The sequence below is a fragment of the Salvelinus namaycush genome, chromosome 28 (genome assembly GCF_016432855.1).
Source record: "Salvelinus namaycush isolate Seneca chromosome 28, SaNama_1.0, whole genome shotgun sequence".
In the NCBI taxonomy this organism is placed as follows: domain Eukaryota; kingdom Metazoa; phylum Chordata; class Actinopteri; order Salmoniformes; family Salmonidae; genus Salvelinus; species Salvelinus namaycush.
In genome coordinates, this window is record NC_052334.1 from 16,922,111 (window position 1) to 16,942,489 (window position 20,379).

Sequence of the window (20,379 nt, forward strand, 5' to 3'; positions counted from 1 at the left end):
CTAGCCTCCAAAAGATATGAAAAACTAAAACAAGGATGAAGTGACTGTCATGGTGGTACTTTGTGAGAAAAACAGCTAAATCCAAACAGAAAAACCAAGCGTGTAGGCCCACATCATAAACAGACATCGAAGAAAACGTATGTGTGGACATGTTTTCCAAAGCACACTCCCAACGTTTACATGTTTCTTGGGTCCAGGAAACTGTCTCCACTCTCCTGTACGCAGGTCCCCAGTGGTTGTGGAGTGATGACTGTGTTGTCAATGATTAGTGTATGTGGTGCAAAGCTAATTGTGTAGCATGCAGGCCTCCACAATGGTCTCTGGGGCAACATCAACATCTTGCAGCAAGGATCCCAAAGCAGTTCTCTGAAATTCTTATAGCTTGAGTGGAGGTAGTTGTAGATCTTCTTGGTGTCATCAAGGCCAGAAGAACCTTTGAATAAAATAAGCATTTCCATTAGTATTGAACAGGAACATGAAGGTTATGAAATATGTACTGTAACAACTGTGTAGCATATGCTTTGGACATAGGCCCCTATTCTCTTACTAAGATGCCTGTTCACTTTTATGCATATCATTTCAATGTCTATATTGATATAATTTTCACATCCTATGTATATAGTCACATGTATTTAGCGTATCTTACCCGGATATGGTTCCATCAGGTTTACCCTCAGATGGAACGCCTCGTATCCCACGAAGACATTTGTTTGGGTCCCCAAAACAGCTGGCCTGCAATGAGTTGGGAGCCGAACTTGCTTTGTGAGAAGATTCCCGCATCTCCCTCCCGACCATACGCACCCACGGCGATGACGATGAAGTGGTACCTTGCATCGCAGACTGCCGTCAGGACCATTTGAGAAAAGCCCTTGTAGTTGTAGTCTTCCCTGCCTGAGTTTGCCGAAGCTCGGATCCAATAATGTTATCCGCACAAAACGGATAATTTAAATGATCCCCAAAATCCCTGGAGATTTCTGCCCATTTTACAGCAATTGAAATTCAAAAAGAGACATGCTTGCTTCTGCTCCTGTGGCTAAAAAGGAGTGTTGTAAAGCACATAACACCAGACTAGGCTAACAAGTAGCTAGCTAGTATTTGTAAACAGGCATTACACCGGATCGGAAGTTCAAATGTTGTCACTAACTAGAGTCAAAAAGAGTGCCTCGGCCCCTCTTGCTTGGTAAGCTACTCTGGCTCCCAAGCCCCTAGCGGTTATACACTACACAAGGCGGACTTCCTCTCTGCATGGAACACAACGAAAAGAGTCTGTTGCCCCCCAAAAAACGACTCCACCCATGTGCACACACAGAGCGGAGATTGTAGCCGCCTCTAAACAGCCAGATTTATATAGGGATTTTCTTATTGTGCTAATTAGATTTCCACAGGGGCACTGACATCAACTCTAGTGGGTTAAAAGAGCAAAGAAATCTCTGCGTCCCCCTTACGCTAACTTTGCCACCGCTACTGGAAAAAATCAGAGGGGAAACACTGCACACAGATAATAGTTGTTGAATTAGCCTTGAGGGTCTGCTGCCCAGAGCCCACCATATTCATTTACACACTAATCAGCCTGGGAGGGTCTTGTGAAGGAAACCGCCAGGATAGTGTTGAGAAGCCTGCCAGAGGGAAAACAGAACAGGAAAAGACAGGCACATGGAAGCATGCATGTCTTCCTATCTTGTCCAGTCTCCTTGAAGCCTGGAGAATCTCAGGGAAGAGGCTTTTAAATCCCCTGTGACATCATTTAGGCTACTCCTGTAATCCTGAACAGAGTAGAGGTCGACCAATTAATCGGAATGGCCGATTAATTAGGGCCGATTTCAAGTTTTCCTAACAATCGGAAATCGGTCATTTGGACCCCGATTTGGCCGTTTTTTTTTTTTTACACCTTTAATTAACGAGGCAAGTCAGTTAAGAACACATTCTTATTTTCAATGACGGCCTAGGAACGGTGGGTTAAGTGCCTTGTTCAGGGGCAGAATGACAGATTTTTACCTTGTCAGCTCAGGGATTCAATCTTGCAACCTTACGGTTAACTAGTCCAACGCTCTAACCACCTGCCTCACGAGGAGCCCGCCTGTTACGCGAAAGCAGTAAGAAGCCAAGGTAAGTTGCTAGCTAGCATTAAACTTATCTTATAAAAAACTATCAATCAATCAATCATAATCACTAGTTATAACTACACATGGTTGATGATATTACTAGTGTATCTAGCGTGTCCTGCGTTGCATATAATCGATGCAGTGCGCATTAGCGAAAAAGGACTGTCGTTGCTCCAACGTGTACCTAACCATAAACATCAATGCCTTTCTTAAAATCAATACACAGAAGTATATATTTTTAAACCTACCGGCCGCCTGGCTCATTGCGAACTAATTTGCCAGAATTCTACGTAATTATGACATAACATTGAAGGTTGTGCAATGTAACAGGAATATTTAGTCTGATGGATGCCACCCGTTAGATAAAATACGGAACGGTTCCGTATTTCACTGAAAGAATAAATGTTTTGTTTTCGAGATGATAGTTTCCGGATTCGACCATATTAATGACCTAAGGCTCGTATTTCTGTGTGTTATTATGTTATAATTAAGTCTATGATTTGATATTTGATAGAGCAGTCTGACTGAGCGATGGTAGGCAGCAGCATGCTCGTAAACATTCATTCAAACAGCACTTTTGTGCGTTTGCCAGCAGCTCTTCGCAGTTCTTCAAGCATTGCGCTGTTTATGACTTCAAGCCTATCAACTCCTGAGATTAGGCTGGTGTAACCGATGTGAAATGGCTAGCTAGTTAGCGGGGTGCGCGCTAATAGCGTTTCAAACGCCACTCGCTCTGAGACTTGGAGTAGTTGTTCCCCTTGCTCTGCATGGATAACGCTGCTTCGAGGGTGGCTGTTGTCGATGTGTTCCTGGTTCGAGCCCAGGTAGGAGCGAGGAGAGGGACGGAAGCTATACTGTTACACTGGCAATACTATAGTGCCTATAAGAACATCCAATAGTCAAAGGTATATGAAATACAAATCGTATAGAGCGAAATAGTCCTATAATTCCTATAATAACTACAACCTAAAACTTCTTACCTGGGAATATTGAAGACTCATGTTAAAAGGAACCACCAGCTTTCATATATTCTCATGTTCTGAGCAAGGAACTTAAACGTTAGCTTTTTTACATGGCACATATTGCACTTTTACTTTCTTCTCCAACACTTTGTTTTTGCATTATTTAAACCAAATTGAACATGTTTCATTATTTATTTGAGGCTAAATTGATACTATTGATGTATTATATTAAGTTAAAATAAGTGTTCATTCAGTATTGTTGTAATTGTCATTATTACAAATATAAATAAAATAAAAATCGGTATCGGCTTTTTTGGTCCTCCAATAATCGGTATCGGCGTTGAAAAATCATAATCGGTCGACCTCTAAAAGGTACTAACTAATCCTAACTAATTTTGACATGGCTTGGCTGAAGAACTACACTTGTCAACAGGTAATATTAATATCTGCCAAACAGTACACACACACATCCAAAGAATCCTAAAACAGAACACCTCTTTCATAATCCAGCTTCCTCAGTTTGCCCTAACTGGGCCAGCCCAGAACTGCTCTCTCCTAAACAATAGCCTAGCTCGGGGAATGGGGGCATGTTCTTGTTGACTTGCTCTGCTGAGATAGCAGCAAGCCAAGCAGCAGTATTGCAGTTCAAAAATAGAACACAAGAGTCTCTTTATCAGAAAGAGGCAGCATGCATCTGAAATGGCACCCTATATACAGTGCCGTGAAAAAGTATTTGCCCCCTTTCTGATTTTCTCTATTTTTACACATTTTTGATACGGAATGTTATCAGATCTTCAACCAAAACCTAATATTAGATAAAGGGAATCTGAGCTAAAAAATGTATACTTATTTTATTTATGCAAATCCCAATTACACTGTGTGAAAAATAATTGCCCCCTTACACATAACTGGTTGTGCCATCTTCAGCTGTAATGACTGCAACTAAATGCTTCCTGTAGTTGTTGATGCTTCCAGTCTCTCACATCGCTGTGGAGGAATTTTGGTTCACTCTTGTATGCAGAACTGCTTTAACTCTGCAACATTTGCGGGTTTTTAAGCATGACCTGCTTGTTTCAAGTCCTGCCACAACATCTCAATTAGGACTTTGACCAGGCCATTTCAAAACATCAAATTTGTTGCTTTTTAATAATTTTCATGTAGGCTTGATTGTGTGTTTTGGATCATTGTCTGGTTGCATGACCCAGCTGCACTTCAGCTTACAGACAGATGGCCTGACATTCTCCTGTAGAATTATTTGATACAGAGCAAAATTCATGGTTCCTTCTATTAAGACAAGTTGTCCAGATCCTGAGGCAGCAAAGCATCCCCAAACCATCACACTACCACCACCATGCTTGATCGTTGGTATGAGGTTCTTACTGTGGAATGCAGTGTTTGGTTTTCGCCAGACTTAAATGGGACCCATCTCATCCAAAAAGTTGAGTCAAGTTTGCCAAAAAGCACCTGGAAGCACCTGGATGATCATCAAGACTCTTGGAAGAATGTTTTATGGACAGATTAGTAAAAAGTATAACTTTTCGGACGACATGGGTCCCATAATGCCTGGCAAAAACCGAAATTGTAAAGCGTGTATTTTTCCATATTTAGACACACCCTGTGTTTTAATAAAATCAACTATATGTACTGAGCTTGTCTGACACTAAATGAACGTTGTTTGATTCAATAAATTAAGACACACAAATGACTCAAGAGGGAGCCATAGATCAAGATAGCCAAACTAGAAGAAAAATACCCAGCCCTCCTCCTCCCACTGCAGGCCTTCTCAGATCCTGCCGTTACACTCCTGAAGTTGCCAGTAATAGGCTACACCAGGCGTCAGCACCCTTTTCCATTTGGAGTGCCAATTTATATCTTACCATTTCTACCAATCTGCATATGAGTTATGATTTTCATATGCACATTTTTGTGCAACAGTTACATTTCATTTATAATAGTCATTGTAACTCAAAATCATTGTCATGTGGTTAATCTGAATTCAATCTAAAAGAAAATTATACAAATCTAAAAGTAACTTCTATTGCCAACTATGTAAAAACATCCTACATAAAGCCAACAAATCAAGAAAATTGCGGCCTGCAGGTCAAAAATATCCTGATAAAAAAATACCCTAGAAATCCAGTTGGCTAGGCATGGCTGTCTGCAACCAACTTGAAACATTGTATCAACTAATCAACTGCATCTGTCCCGAAGCTCCAGCTAGCAAACTTGCAACAACAACATTCTGGGCCCTCGGGACAGACACAACTGTAGGCTATTTGTGCAAGAGATAAGAATTAAATCAGGTATTATATGATTATTCCACTGGATTAGAGCATTACATGTTTCCCTTTCATACCGACTGGTTATCGAAAGGGAGATAGCTGGAAATAATTGTAAAATACATTGAGTAACTATTGTCATTCTCAATGGATTCTAAAAACAGACTGTTTACTTGCTGTTTGATGTGATATTTGTAATCTTTCTTTCTTTTCTTTTTTAAGCTCCAAAACTCATTACTGGTGGTGAGATAAGACAATCAGAAATACTACCAGAGGTCCCCAAATGGACACATTTATAGGCGTACATTTGCACACAGGTCAGGTAGCCTAGGCCTACATTTATATGCAAAATCAGGTGCGTGTCCTTACTCAACATTGAAAGATGCGCTCCAAACAAAAGACAATGAATAAATTGACAAAACTCATGAATTGGAATGAAATAAACCAAAACGTTGGATGGTGAGCTCTGCAAACAACATGTCCACTCCAACAATGAGAACGGTACACGACTAATAATAATAATAATAATATATTGAATGCATTTACAGAAAGAAATTTGGTCGACCAACAGCCTATCGACCAGTCGACTTAATGGGGTAAGCCCTAGTCTGCTTTGTGTTTTCATTTTTGCTATGGAAAAAATACTGGGAAACTGGCCCTACTTTTTAACCCAAATATTTGGCCAAAAGTAGTGCGCTACATAGAGAATAGGGTGACATTTGGGAAGCAACCTTAGTGTGTGGAGAGGCTGGCCCTCTCTCTGGTCATGTTAACATGAAGACTGTAGTCAACAACACTGAATTCTGCCAAGTCTTTGTCTACAGCACATGATCACACTACTGTGATTGGGAACACTGACTGGGTCCAACCATACACATTGCCTGTATGAGTTGGTTCTTTTGACCTAGGTATTGGCATTGGTGCCATGGGCCATTTAAAGTTGTCGCCACTATTTCAATGTAATTTCCTGTCCTAGAGAGGAAATGCACCTTTAGGTTCCACCTATGAAGAATGACGAAGGCTACTTATACATGTACACGAATTGGGTGTGGGAATTTCCACAGAGTTGATAAACATCAACAAATAGGGCACTGACAGCTATCAGTGTAGCTAGCTAGCATGTTAACTTTATCTAGCTAGCTTGCTATCCTGCTAACCTTATCGAGCTAGCTAATGTTAACTGTTGTTGCTGTTTTTTTTTACTATACTGTACCTTTTTTTACTATACTGTATACAAAAGATTAGCCAGCTGGTTCTATGGCTGGTTCTGGAGCTTGATTTATCAGAAGTATTGATTTAGGGAAAATGTATTTGAATTCGCCATCAATTGTCATCTCCTAAGTTTTGGCATGTTCCATAAATTGCAGCCACTTAGCCGCCTTAGAAAGAGTTACAAAGAATAATATGAAACTCCGGTAATATGGCTAACTATTGAAAGACAGTTAACAATATTCTCTCATAGTGAGAGAGCATCTGGCCATTGCGGTAGTGGCACAGGGCTACTCATTTCTCCTAAGTGGAGATTCTCTTTTCTCCCTCTCCCCATTTGAATTCCATGACGTCACTGTCACTTGTCCACTCAAGCTTAACATTGGAGTGTGGTGTCAGGATAATAACCTCACACTCAACGTCAACAAAACAAAGGAGATGATCGTAGACTTCAGGAAACAGCAGAGGGAGCACCCCCCTATCCACATCGACGGGACAGTAGTGGAGAGGGTAGTAAGTTTTAAGTTCCTCGGCGTACACATCACGGACAAACTGAATTGGTCCACCCACACAGACCGCGTGGTGAAGAAGGTGCAGCAGCGCCTCTTCAACCTCAGGAGGCTGAAGAAATTCGGCTTGTCACTTAAAACACTCACAAACTTTTACAGATGCACAATCGAGCGCATCCTGTCGGGCTGTATCACCGCCTGGTACGGCAACTGCTCCTCCCACAACCGTAAGGCTCTCCAGAGGGTAGTGAGGTCTGCACAACGCATCACCGGGGGCAAACTACCTGCCCTCCAGGACACCTACACCACCCGATGTCACAGGAAGGCCATAAAGATCATCAAGGACAACAACCACCCGAGCCACTGCCTGTTCACCCCGCTATCATCCAGAAGGCGAGGTCAGTACATGTGCATCAAAGCAGGGACCGAGAGACTGACAAACAGCTTCTATCTCTTCTATCTCAAGGCCATCAGACTGTTAAACAGCCACCACTAACATCGAGTGGCTGCTGCCAACATACTGAATCAACTCCAGCCACTTTAATAATGTAAAAATTTATGAAAAATGTATCACTAGCCACTTTAAACAATGCCACTTCATATACTGTTTACATACCCTACATTACTCATCTCATATGTATATACTGTACTCTATACCATCTACTGCATCTTGCCATCTTGATGTAATACATGTATCACTAGCCACTTTAAACAATGCCACTTTTATATGTTTACATACCCTATATTACTCATCTCATATGTATATACTGTATTCGATACCATCTACTGCATCTTGCCTATGCTGTTCTGTACCATCACTCATTCATATATTTTTATGTACATATTCTTCATTCCTTTACACTTGTGTGTATTAGGTAGTTGTTGTGAAATTGTTAGGTTAGATTACTCGTTGGTTATTACTGCATTGTCGCAACTAGAAGCACAAGCATTTCGCTACACTCGCATTAACATCTGCTAACCATGTGTATGTGACAAATAACATTTGATTTGATCTACAAGACCATAGTGCTTGCCTACGGAGCACCAATAGGAACTGCCCCTCCCTACCTTCAAGCTATGCTCAAACCCTATACCCCAACCCAAGTACTCCATTCTGCCACCTCTAGTCTCTTGGCCCTTCCGCCCCTACAGGAGGCCAGCTCCCACTCAGCCCAGTCCAAGCTCTTCTCTTTCCTGGCACCCTAATGGTGGAACCAGCTTCCCCCTGAAGCTAGGACAGCAGAGTTCCTGACCATTTTCTGAAATCATCTGAAACCCTACCTCTTCAAAGAGTATCTTAAATAATCCCACAGCACCCCCCCTCGCATCCCCTTCTCACCTAGACACCCTCCCAAAAAGTATATATTTTTAAACTAACACTCGCACTTTACTTTTCTTCCCCCCTTACTAGTTCTGACTTTGCTGATAGCGACTTTGAGGAAAAATGTACTTACTATGACTGATGTGGTTGTCCCACCTAGCCATCTTAAGATGAATGCACTAACTGTAAGTCGCTCTGAATAAGAGTGTCTGCTAAATGACTAAAATGTGAAATGTAAATATGTGTTTTTCTACATTTCCATGGACACGGTGCAACCTTTGGTAGGTAGGCTGCTGGCAGACTTTGGCTGCAGTACAGCAAAACCAAGTCAGTGAAATGATAGGCTACAATCAGGCATGCCACAAATGACATGCATCTATAAATTCTTTGAATTTTCTTTCGCGAGTGCCTTTTCATTATCTGGATAGACTAACATTACACCAATCAAAGCAGTGGAGCGTGTAGTGAAGCAAAACTTTAGCGGTCAAAACCATTCATTTTGGGGCAACGGGGGAAGCTTGTTTCAATAAAAAAATAAAAACATTTATTTAACTTGGCAAGTTCGTTAAGAACAAATTCTTATGCACAATAACGGCCTACCCCGGCCAAACCCGGACAACGCTGGGCCAATTGTGCGCCACCCTATGGGACTCCCAATCACGGCTGAATGTGCTACAGCCTGGATTCGACCCAGGGACTGTAGTGACGCTTCTTGCACTGAGATTCAGTGCCTTAGACCACTGCGTCCATGTGTGCGTGTGTGAACTATTTAACTGTACTAGAATGCTTAAAAGGCCGCAAAAATTTTAAATATCGGTATCGTTTTTTGGCAAGGAAAATATTGGATATCGGTATCGGCCAAATATGTCATATCGGTGCATGCCTAATATGTACCCACTGATTCTTGAAGAATATAACTTATAAACGCCTCATGAGGTTAGTTCAACAATCATACCCTATCAGAACCCAAAATATAAGTTTGTTCCACTCCAAGGTTTGTAAAAAGAAAATGTACAAACACCATGTAGCTTCAAAACATGGTTAAAACTAGGGATGCACCGATATGACATTTTTGGCTGATACTGATATTCGATATTTTCCTTGCCAAAAAAAACCAATACCGATAATAACAATTTTAAGCATTCTTGTACAGTTTTAAGCATTCTTATACAGTTACACACACACAAATGATCAAAATGTTATTTTGTTGGCATTTACATATGCCCCCATTACCAGTGAAACATAATCAAAACCTATTTCTTTCACTTAATTGCTGTGCTGTTTCGTTGTTCATTTGTTCAGTCTCAACCAGGATTTCATCATACACGTCAAGCAGTGGAGTTTCAGCTCTGTCTGTCTGTGGCCTCTCTTCCTTGGTGTGCACTGTCGCTGTGTCCATTTCCATCTTGTCCAGCTGTGTCTAACATTTCCCGTAAACCTTGTTTCTTGTCTGCATCAAAGTAGTGGTCCTTGTACCTAGCATTGAGCATGGTGGCGCCACAGTAAAGAGGCTCAGAGAGAATGCCACCGAATCGCTTGTTCACAGCCTCTTGTAGAGTACTTTTGCAAGTTTTAACCCCACGGTATGTGTCGGCAGTTCTGTTGAGCAGGCGTTTCAATGCCATGACAGAGGGTATCACGTCTGCTGCAGACGCAGTTGAGATTAATTCTCGAGTCAGTTGTTTGAATGGAGTCAGCTAGTGTGTTCATGTTTCCAAGTTTCAAACATGTTCTCAAATGCCATTGAAATGGCAGCAGCGGTATGAGAACAGCACATTCTTGAGCATGCAATACGGCTTTCCTCAGTACGAAATCCTCGTCGACCCACTGTGTTGTCAGACTCAGCATGCTCATGGGGCGGACAGCGCTGGTCCAAATGTCAGTCGTGAAGCTAATAGCAGTGACACCCATAGCAAGTAGCTCATAGATGTGCGTTTCAACAATACTGTGTAACTCCGGTAGGGCAACATTTGAAAAATAGCACCTACTTGGTAGAGTGTACCGGAGCTCGAGGTGTTCGACCAGTCGGCAAAAGCCAACATCATCCACGACAGAGAACGGTTGATTGTTAAGGGCAATGAATTTCATTATCTTTGCGTTAATGGATTTCGCCTTTGACTTGTCTCGCTGAAATGTTCTTACTCTTTCAAATGACTGTTCGACTTGAACTTGGTTAGTTGTTGGAAGTGTGTGATTTGTATTTTTCTGCTTTTGTTCTGTGTAGCTCTGCGTCATTACTAGAGGTCGACTGATTATGATTTTTCAACGCCGATACCGATTATTGAAAGACCAAAAAAAGCCGATACCGATTAATCGACCGATTTAAAAAATATATATATTTGTAATAATGACAATTACAACAATACTGAATGAACACTATTATTTTAACTTAATATAATACATAAATAAAAATTTGTTTAGTCTCAAATAAATAATGAAACATGTTCAATTTGGTTTAAATAATGCAAAAACACAGTGTTGGAGAAGTAAAAGTGCAATATGTGCCATGTAAAAAAGCTAACGTTTAAGTTCCTTGCTCAGAACATGAGAACATATGAAAGCTGGTGGTTCCTTTTAACGTGAGTCTTCAATATTCCCAGTTAAGAAGTTTTAGGTTGTAGTTATTATAGGACTATTTCTCTCTATACCATTTGTATTTCATATACCTTTGACTATTGGATGTTCTTATAGGCACTATAGTATTGCCAGCCTAATCTTGGGAGTTGATAGGCTTGAAGTCATAAACAGCACTGTGGCAAACGCAGGAAAGTGCTGTTTGAATGAATGCTTACATGCCTACCACCGCTCAGTCAGACTGCTCTATCAAATATCAAATCATATACTTAATTATAACATAATAACACACAGAAATACAAGCCTTAGGTCATTAATATGGTCAAATCCGGAAACTATCATTTCGAAAACAAAACGTTTATTCTTTCAGTGAAATACGGAACCGTTTATCGAAATATTGCTGTTACATTGCACAACCTTCAATGTTACCTCATAATTATGTAAAATTCTGTCAAATTAATTACGGTCTTTGTTAGGAACAAATGGTCTTCACACAGTTCGCAACGAGCCAGGCGGCCCAAACTGCTGCATATACCCTGACTCTGCTTGCACAGAATGCAAGAGAAGTGACACAATTTCCCTAGTTAATATTGCCTGCTAACATGAATTTCTTTTAACTAAATAAACTAGTAATATCATCAACCATGTGTAGTTAACTAGTGATTATGTGAAGATTGATTGTTTTTTATGAGATTAGTTTAATGCTAGCTAGCAACTTACCGTGGCTCCTTGCTGCACTCTCCCAAAAATGCCGATTACCCATTGTTATGAAAACTTGAAATCGGCCATGCCAATTTAAATCGGTCGACCTCTAGTCATTACGTCATCTACCTACGTTATATAGGTATGCATGTCAGCATTGACACCGGTGTTAAACTAGACATCGGAGCGATGCCGATGTTGGCATTTTTAGCTAATATCGGTTGATTCTGATATGCTTACCGATATATCGTGGATCCCTAGTTAAAACTATAATTTTGATATCATGGATGGTCAATCCTTGCATCCATAGCTCTGTCTATACATTTCAGAGTGATTACATTTCTCCAGCCCAATCTCTCAGCTTTTTACTAAACCAGGCAGCTTTGTTATTGTTTCTACTGTTGATTGCCACTTTAAATGGGTAACTACACTCCAAAAAAAATCACCAAGCCCTGCCCCGTCACTCAAGGAGAGAGAGCACTAGCTTGCTGTTCACTAGTGATGGAAAGTTCGGCTCTTTTTTCTCACTCAGATCTTTAACTCATTCAGTCAAAAGAACAAATCTTTCGACTCATTTCGTTCATTTGAGTCAGTAATGCCTAGAGCACGCAGGAACTCCCTATTGGCAAACTATGATTTGAAAACTTAAGAGTCATAATTCTACAAGCCTTTCGTTCACCATAAGCAGAGAGAGGAAGACGCGAAGCGAGAGGTTTTACTCTGTCCAAAATAAGCCCAATGCGTTTCTATGGACTTATTTTGGACCTAAGCTTGACGCCTGCCTTCCCACCTTTGGGACAACAATTCCCATTGTTCGGACGGAGACATGAGCATCTCGTCATTATATACACAGTGGTGGAAAGAGTAAAATTAAAGATACCTTAATAGAAAATCACTTAAGTAAAAGTGAGTCACCCAGTAAAATACTGGTTTGAAATATCAAAAGTAAATGTAATTGCTAAAATGTACTTTAGTATCAAAAGTAAAAGTAGAAATAATTTCTAATTCCTTATATTAAGCAAGCCAGACGGCACTATTTTCTTGTTTTCTTTTATATATATTTAAGGATAGCCAGGGGCTCCCCAACACTCAGACATAATTTACAAATTACGGATGTGTTTAGTGAGTCCACCAGAGGCAGTAGGGATGACAAGGGATGTTCTCTTAAGTGTGTGAATTGGACCATTTTCCTGTCCTGCTAAGCATTCAAAATGTAACGAGTACTTTTGGGTGTCAGGGAAAATGTATGCAGTAAAAATTACAATATTTTCTTTAGGAATATAGTGAACTGGAAACCACATATCCTGAGGCTGCATTTATTGTAGCTGGGGATTTTAACAAAGCAAATTTGAGGAAAAGGCTGCCGAAGTTCAATCAACACATCAACTGTAGTACTCGCGCTGCTAAAAACACTCAACCACTGCTACTCCAACTTCCGGGATGCCTGCAAGGCCCTCCCCCGCCCTCCTTTCAGCTAATCTGACCACGACTCCATTTTGCTCCTTCCTTCCTATAAGCAGGAGCTCAAAGAGGAAGTACCCGTCCTAAAGACTATTCAACGCTAGTCTGACCAATCAGAATTGATGCTTCAAGGTTGTTTTGATCACGCGGACTGGGATATGCTCCGGGTAGCTTCCAAGAATATTATAGACAAATATACTGATACGGTGACTGATTTTATCAGGAAGTGTATAGGAGATGTTGTACCCACTGTGACTATTAAAACCTACCCTAACCAGAAACCGCAGCATTCGCACAAAACTGAAAGCGCGAACCACCGCATTTAACCATGGCAAAGTGACTGGGAATATGGCAGAATAACAACTAAAATGAACGAGTCACTCAGAAAAATTAAACATGACTCGAGTCAGTAAATAGACTCGTTCAAAAGGAACGAATCTTTGGCAAACTGCACATTACAACCTTTCACTCTGCATGGTCAGATGGATGCAACACATATTGGTTACATGCTACTTCCCACAAGTGTTCTATAATTACACTATTAGTTTGTGCTTCTTACTGTCTGCAAACTACTGTCTGATAGTTTATCTTTTCTTAGCAAGTTGTTGCGAAAATAAATTGTGTTAGCCGCTAATGTTAATCGCTAGTTAGCTGGCTAGCTATCTTACTAAATGTACTAAGAGTCAGAGCAAACATAGCCAGCTAGCTAATACAGCCTGGTACCAGAGCTGGTGTAGTCCTAGATAAGCATGTTGTTTGTGCAACGATATCTTCTAAGTAAAAAAAAAATAGGCGAAGCATGAATATGTTAGCTAGCTAGACAGCTACATGAGCTAAGAAAACATGTAACATTTCAACTGGAAACACTAAACAACACTTCAGTTTCTACCCTGTCAATAATTCCTCCCTGGCTTATTCATTTGTTGTCACGCCAAACAACAATGTATTCAAGATGCTGCCCACGATATTCCAAGTATAGCATTTGAATAATCATTACATTTTTCATGATTCCAACAGGTTACGAATGAACTATGCCTAGATTTGTTGCCAATTTCATGCAACCCTCTGTGGCACAGTGTGGAAATTATTTTTTTAATGTATAGATAATTATTTTTGTTTGGAGATGGATGAAACAGTATAAAACAATCAGAAAAGAAAGCCCCACTTTTATTATTCAAAAACATAAAATACAGTCAAAAAATGTTAATATATAATAATTTGATATTTTGGCTATATCGCCCAGCCTTATGAAGTGGGCAGTTCAAATGTCACCTCAAGGACAAATATATCATACTTTGACTAAAACAATAACTTGACTTAAATCGTTGTGCAACATCATGGGTATGCTCTGGCCATCGTCGTTCAGCTCAAAAAAGTGGATTTCTACCGGTGTGGGCATTTAAAGCTAAAGATGCATCCAGACCAGTGCCTGGCTCCAACACACCACACTTTGTCTACATCCCAAATGGCACCCTATTCCCTTTATAGTGCACTACTTTTGACCAAGCCCATTGCCTCTGGTCAACTGTAGTACACTATATAAGGAATAGGGTGCCATTTGGGACAAACTTTATGGTAGTTCCATACACAACAGAACAACAACACATTCATTTAACGAAATAACTAACTTCCAGATATCCTAATAATCTCAAGAGCATTGGATAGTTATACACTAATTTTGGTAGCGTGATGTCTACTGATGTCAAGAGCTGCTCTCTGATAGGCTAATAGAATTAAGCAGCATCTGACTGTAAATAAAGGACAGGGTGTTGACTTGACGTCATCAACTTTTCATTCCCAAAGACACAGACAGGCAGATATTGTTGTGAGTCAGTCTACCAATTGCCAGTTGCCACAATGTTTAGCCTACAGCTGCTTGAAATGATCCACATTTGACAATAACTAGATCCCCCACCCCTCTATTTGTACCTCTGCACATCAACTCAGTACTGGTAACCCTTGTCTCTATTATTATTATTATTATGTACAGTTGAAGTCGGAAGTTTACATACACTTAGGTTGGAGTCATTAAAACGTGTTTTTCAACCACTCCACAAATTTCTTGTTAACAAACTATAGTTTTGGCAAGTCGTTTAGGACATCTACTTTGTGCAGGACACAAGTAATTTTTCCAACAATTGTTTACAGACAGAATATTTCACTTATCATTCACTGTATCACAATTCCAGTGGGTCAGAAGTTTACATACACTAAGTTGACTGTGCCTTTAAACAGCTTGGAAAATTCCAGAAAATGATGTCATGGCTTTAGAAGCTTCTGATAGGCTAATTGACATAATTTGAGTTAATTGGAGGTGTACCTGTGGATGTATTTCAAGGCCTACCTTCAAGCTCAGTGCCTCTTTGCTTGGCATCATGGGAAAATCAAAAGAAATCAGCCAGGACCTCAGAAAAAAAATGGTAGACCTCCACAAGTCTGGTTCATCCTTGGGAGCAATTTCCAAATGCTTGAAGGTACCACGTTCACCTGTACAAACAATAGTATGCAAGTATAAACACCGTGGGACCACGCAGCTGTCATACCGCTCAGGAAGGAGACGCGTTCTGTCTCCTAGAGAAGAACGTACTTTGGTGCGAAAAGTGCAAATCAATCCCAGAACAACAGCCAAGGACCTTGTGAAGATGCTGGAGAAAACAGGTACAAAATGATCTATATCCACAGTAAAACGAGTCCTATATTGACATAACCTGAAAGGCTGCTCATCAAGGAAGAAGCCACTGCTCCAAACCCACCATAAAAAAGCCAGACTACGGTTTGCAACTGCACATGGGGACAAAGATTGTACTTTTTGGAGAAATGTCCTCTGGTCTGATGAAACAAAAATAGAACTGTTTGGCCATAATGACCATCGTTATGTTTGGAGGAAAAAGGGGGAGGCTTGCAAGCTGAAGAACACCATCCCAACCGTGAAGCACGGGGATGGCAGCATCATGTTGTGGGGGTGCTTTGCTGCAGGAGGGACTGGTGCACTTCACAAAATAGATGGCTTCATGAGGCAGGAAAATTATGTGGATATATTGAAGCAACATCTCAAGACATCAGTCAGGAAGTTAAAGCTTGGTCGCAAATGGGTCTTCCAAAAGGACAATGACCCCAAGCATACTTCCAAAGTTGTGGCAAAATGGCTTAAGGACAACAAAGTCAAAGTATTGGAGTGGTCATCACAAAGCCCTGACCTCAAACCCATAGAAAATTTGTGGGCAGAACTGAAAAAGTGTGTGCGCGCAAGGAGGCCTACAAACCTGACTCAGTTACACCAGCTCTGTCAGAAGGAATGGGCCAAAATTCACAACTTATTGTGGAAAGCTTGTGGAAGGCTACCCGAAACGTTTGACTTAAACAATTTAAAGGCAATACTACCAAATACTAATTGAGTGTATGTAAACTTCTGACCCACTGGGAATGTGATGAAAGAAATAAATGCTGAAATAAATAATTCGCTCTACTATTATTCTGACATTTCACATTCTTAAAATAAAGTGGTGATCCTAACTGACCTAAGACAGGGAATTTTTACTCTGATTAATGTCAGGAATTGTCAAAAACTGGGTTTAAATGTATTTGGCTAAGATGTACGTAAACTTCCGACTTAAACTGCATGTTTTACTTTTATATTATTTCTCTCTGCATTATTGGGAAGGGCCCATAAGTAAGCATTTAACTGCCTGTTGTTTACGAAGAATACATTTGATTTTATGTTTTTCAATTGAAGATTATTTTTAAAAAGGAGCCATGGATGTTGATTAAGCCATGGGAAACACTGACTGAGCTTAGGTTACACATCCCGTGTGGCGCATGCCTGAAGCTTGTTATCCGTTGCTCAGCTGCCATTACGGTCAGGCAGTGCCGCACCACAGCCACACAACTCTCTACTAGGCCTAGCCTATATCCCCAACACGATTGTTATCTTGGGCCTGAAATTCCCCATGGAGTGAGCTGGCCACGGCACACCCATCCAATTTCCACAGAGCGCAGTTCCTAACCTACTCCCTGGCATACTGAAGCCACTCTAGGTGTACACCATGTGTGCAGCACTTTTTAAATAAAAGTAGCTTCTACAGTTAGCTAAGGCACAGCCATAAAATCATGTTTTTACACTGTCACAATTTGCCTATTTTTTGTTATATTATTAGCCTATAGTTTTAAATGAATTAGCCTAGATTATTTTTTCAACAACCAATAAGACGAAATGCTAGGCTTAACACATCACATTTAAACAGATTACCGTAATTGGTGGACAATTAAGCGCACCTGAATATAAGCCGTACCCACTGAATTTAAAAAAAATATGTATTTTGTACATAAATAAACCGCACATGTCTATAAGCCGCAAGTGCCTACCGGTACATTGAAACAAATGAACTTTACACAGCCTTTAAACGAAACACGGCTTGTAACAAAAATAAATAGGCTTTTAAACGAAACACGGCTTGTAACAAAAATAAATAGGCTTTAACGAAACACGGCTTGTAACAAAATTTTTAAAAATAGCAGTAAACAGTAGCCTACCAAGAAAGTCAAACTTCATTGCGGTGGCGATTGTTTTGGCTTTCAGTCGGATCTGCACAGTTGAAACACCTCGACCGTCTGCTCTCTGTGTGTTGCCCCAGTCTTCAAGCTCATTTTCTAGTTCGGGCCATCTGCTTTTCTTCTCTGAAAGCGTTTGTTGTCTTTTTGCACAGTTCCTCACGCTGCTGTTTCCAACGTCTTATCATCAACTCATTAAGGCCAAGCTCCCGTGCAGCAGCTCTATTTCCTTTTCCAACAGCCAGATCGATCGCCTTCAACTTGAAAGCTGCATCATATGCATTTCTCCGTGTCTTTGCCATGATGAGGGTGACAAAATGACTACCGTAATCAAAGTGATGGGAAGTTTGAGCGCGCTCGATTTACGTCACATTATGTGACGAAGCTCAGTTTTTTGGCGGCGTGAATCTTGTGAAAAAATAAATAATCATAAATTAGCCGCGTCATTGTATAAACCGCGAGGTTCATAGCGTGGGAAAAAAGTAGCGGCTTATAGTCCAGCAATTACGGTACATTATTATTACACAGTATGTGGCTATGCTGTTTCTCAGTAGCACACACACCTCTCCAACCTCATGCTGCATCCAAAACAACTGAGAACTCAGAAATATCAGACTTCATACAGTGCGTTCAAGACAGCTGGGAACTCTGTTCAAACCCAGATGGACCTTGTGTTTTTCAGTCACCCAAGTCGGAAACTCAGGCATCCTTCTAGAGCTCCGGCTTTCCAATCTGAACATCAATGATGTCATGATTTCCATTGTTTTTTTTAGTTGTCTTAAATGCTCTATCAGCTACTGGCACATATGCACAATGGTATAATGACAGTCTGTGTTCCTACACCAATTGCTGTACTGGGGGACATTGGAAACAGGAAATTTGGTATGTGCCTTGAACACAATAGGGGAAATGGGTTCATGAGATGGAGCAGCAATGTTTCACTCACAAGTCACAATGCCATCAAGTTGTCATGTTTTTCATAGCTTCTACAAATACAACAGAATTTAACCATCTCCAGTCCATTTCCTCTCAAGATCATATTTTTAAAGCCTTGGAACAGACCATGCAACAAGAGGGCTTTTGGCTTTAAACTCAGGACACTTTGATGAAACAGTAGGACTCTGTTCTCTCTAGGACTGACTTTCCTGACAAATCCCAAAGGAAGCCCCGGTTTACATCTTCTGTTTTTTCACAGGGTCCACCCAGTGCCGCCCACAGGCCCAATCCCATCCTCCAGACAGACTCCGTTTTGCAGGCAGTTCTTGATAAACTCCTCAAATTAGCTAATTGCCTGACATCTCAAATCTGTCTCTAGTATATGTTGCATCTTCAGTCCACAAATTGTGCAGAAGGCAAGACAGAGATAAATCACTGAAGACATATATTGACAAATGGGACGGTATATCATTCTTGGGACGTCCCTACCCATTGAAGTTGAAATGTAAAATGGTTAAAGTTCGGTTTAGGTTAAGCACGTCCCAAGGACCCCGGAAACACTGACCAAATCAAAACATAGTTGACATCTCGAATTATTTGCAGAATAGAATAAACTAGATATGGACCAGCTTGAGCCACTGTGAATACAATCAGTATGCAACCAGCACATCAAATTCATTTTAAGCATTGCAATTATACAAACATGTTATAATGGCTAGCAACAACTGTATGCTTCCAATCCGTCCAGTGATGGAGTAGCAACAATTAGGCACGTTAGCTAACTACTCCGCATCAAAAGCAGATCAAAGTCGCGAGCTCACTTCAGCTAGGATAGCTTTGGTTTAGCTGTAGCATCAAGCTATAACTAGTCCAGCAAGATAGCCGACAAAATGTCTAATTTCAACTTACCTATAACGATCCGCAGGTGTTTTAGGCGGGTCAGTACATCTTTTTTGGGATCCAACACTTTCGGTGTTGATTTTTTGACGTCCCCATGAGGCTTTTTTGAGAACATCCCGAAAGAAGGAGACGAACGAATCTGTGTAGGAGGCAGCAAGCCCCTGTTAATCTTCTTCAAAAGATTGCTAACCACAAGAGAGCTGGAGGTCCGTTATCGTTTGATTATGTACTGCGACCTAACAGCCTTCAAGGGCGATAACATGTATACAAATAAATTAAAATCGGTGAGAGGTGTGCATTTTGCAGATAAGAGTTTATGTAAAATGTTGCTAGCAATCCAAACAACACACCTCTCCCCAAAATCTCAAAACATGGCGGAGCTTGATATATGAAAAACAAGTTAATGGAAATCAGAGCAATTGAACGCTCCAGTCTGGTAGAATTTAAAAATATATATATTTTAATGTAGTGTCTGGTTTGATTCTTTGAAACATTTTAGATGACAGTCAGATCCTAATGAATGGCATGTTTCCCAAGCAAGCAAGCAATCTGGAATTTTCATTTCAAAGACCACTACTTGTGGGTGCACCATTTAATAAAAAATCAAGTTTCACATTCAATGGAAAAGTGAAAGTGCACTGTATTAGTCTACATTTATCATACTGTGTTCTGTGACTGTCAAACAAGAGGCAGAGTGAGAGGGGAGAAAGAGATAAACGTTTTGTGTGTGTAATGTTTACTCTGTTTTTTCTTTGTTTTGTTTAATTCGCTTTGTTGGTTTTTGTCATTATTTTTATGTTTATTTCACTTGTTTTAGCAATCTAAACAAGTTTCCATGCCAATAAAGAAAACTAACTGCCTTGTTCAGGGGCAGAA

The 20,379-nt window shown here is 40.5% G+C and overlaps 1 protein-coding gene across 1 annotated transcript in view; it reads right to left on the bottom strand.

The window, feature by feature from the left end:
* LOC120023785 (ral GTPase-activating protein subunit alpha-1-like) overlaps positions 1 to 19,846 on the bottom strand; it is a 117,118-nt gene extending 97,272 nt beyond the window's left edge. The window contains exon 1 of the mRNA XM_038967886.1: positions 19,513 to 19,846. Within this exon, the coding sequence (XP_038823814.1) occupies positions 19,513 to 19,618 (106 nt within the window). The 5' untranslated portion in view covers positions 19,619 to 19,846. The remainder of the gene's footprint in view (positions 1 to 19,512) is intronic.
* Between the last annotated feature and the right edge of the window lie 533 nt (positions 19,847 to 20,379).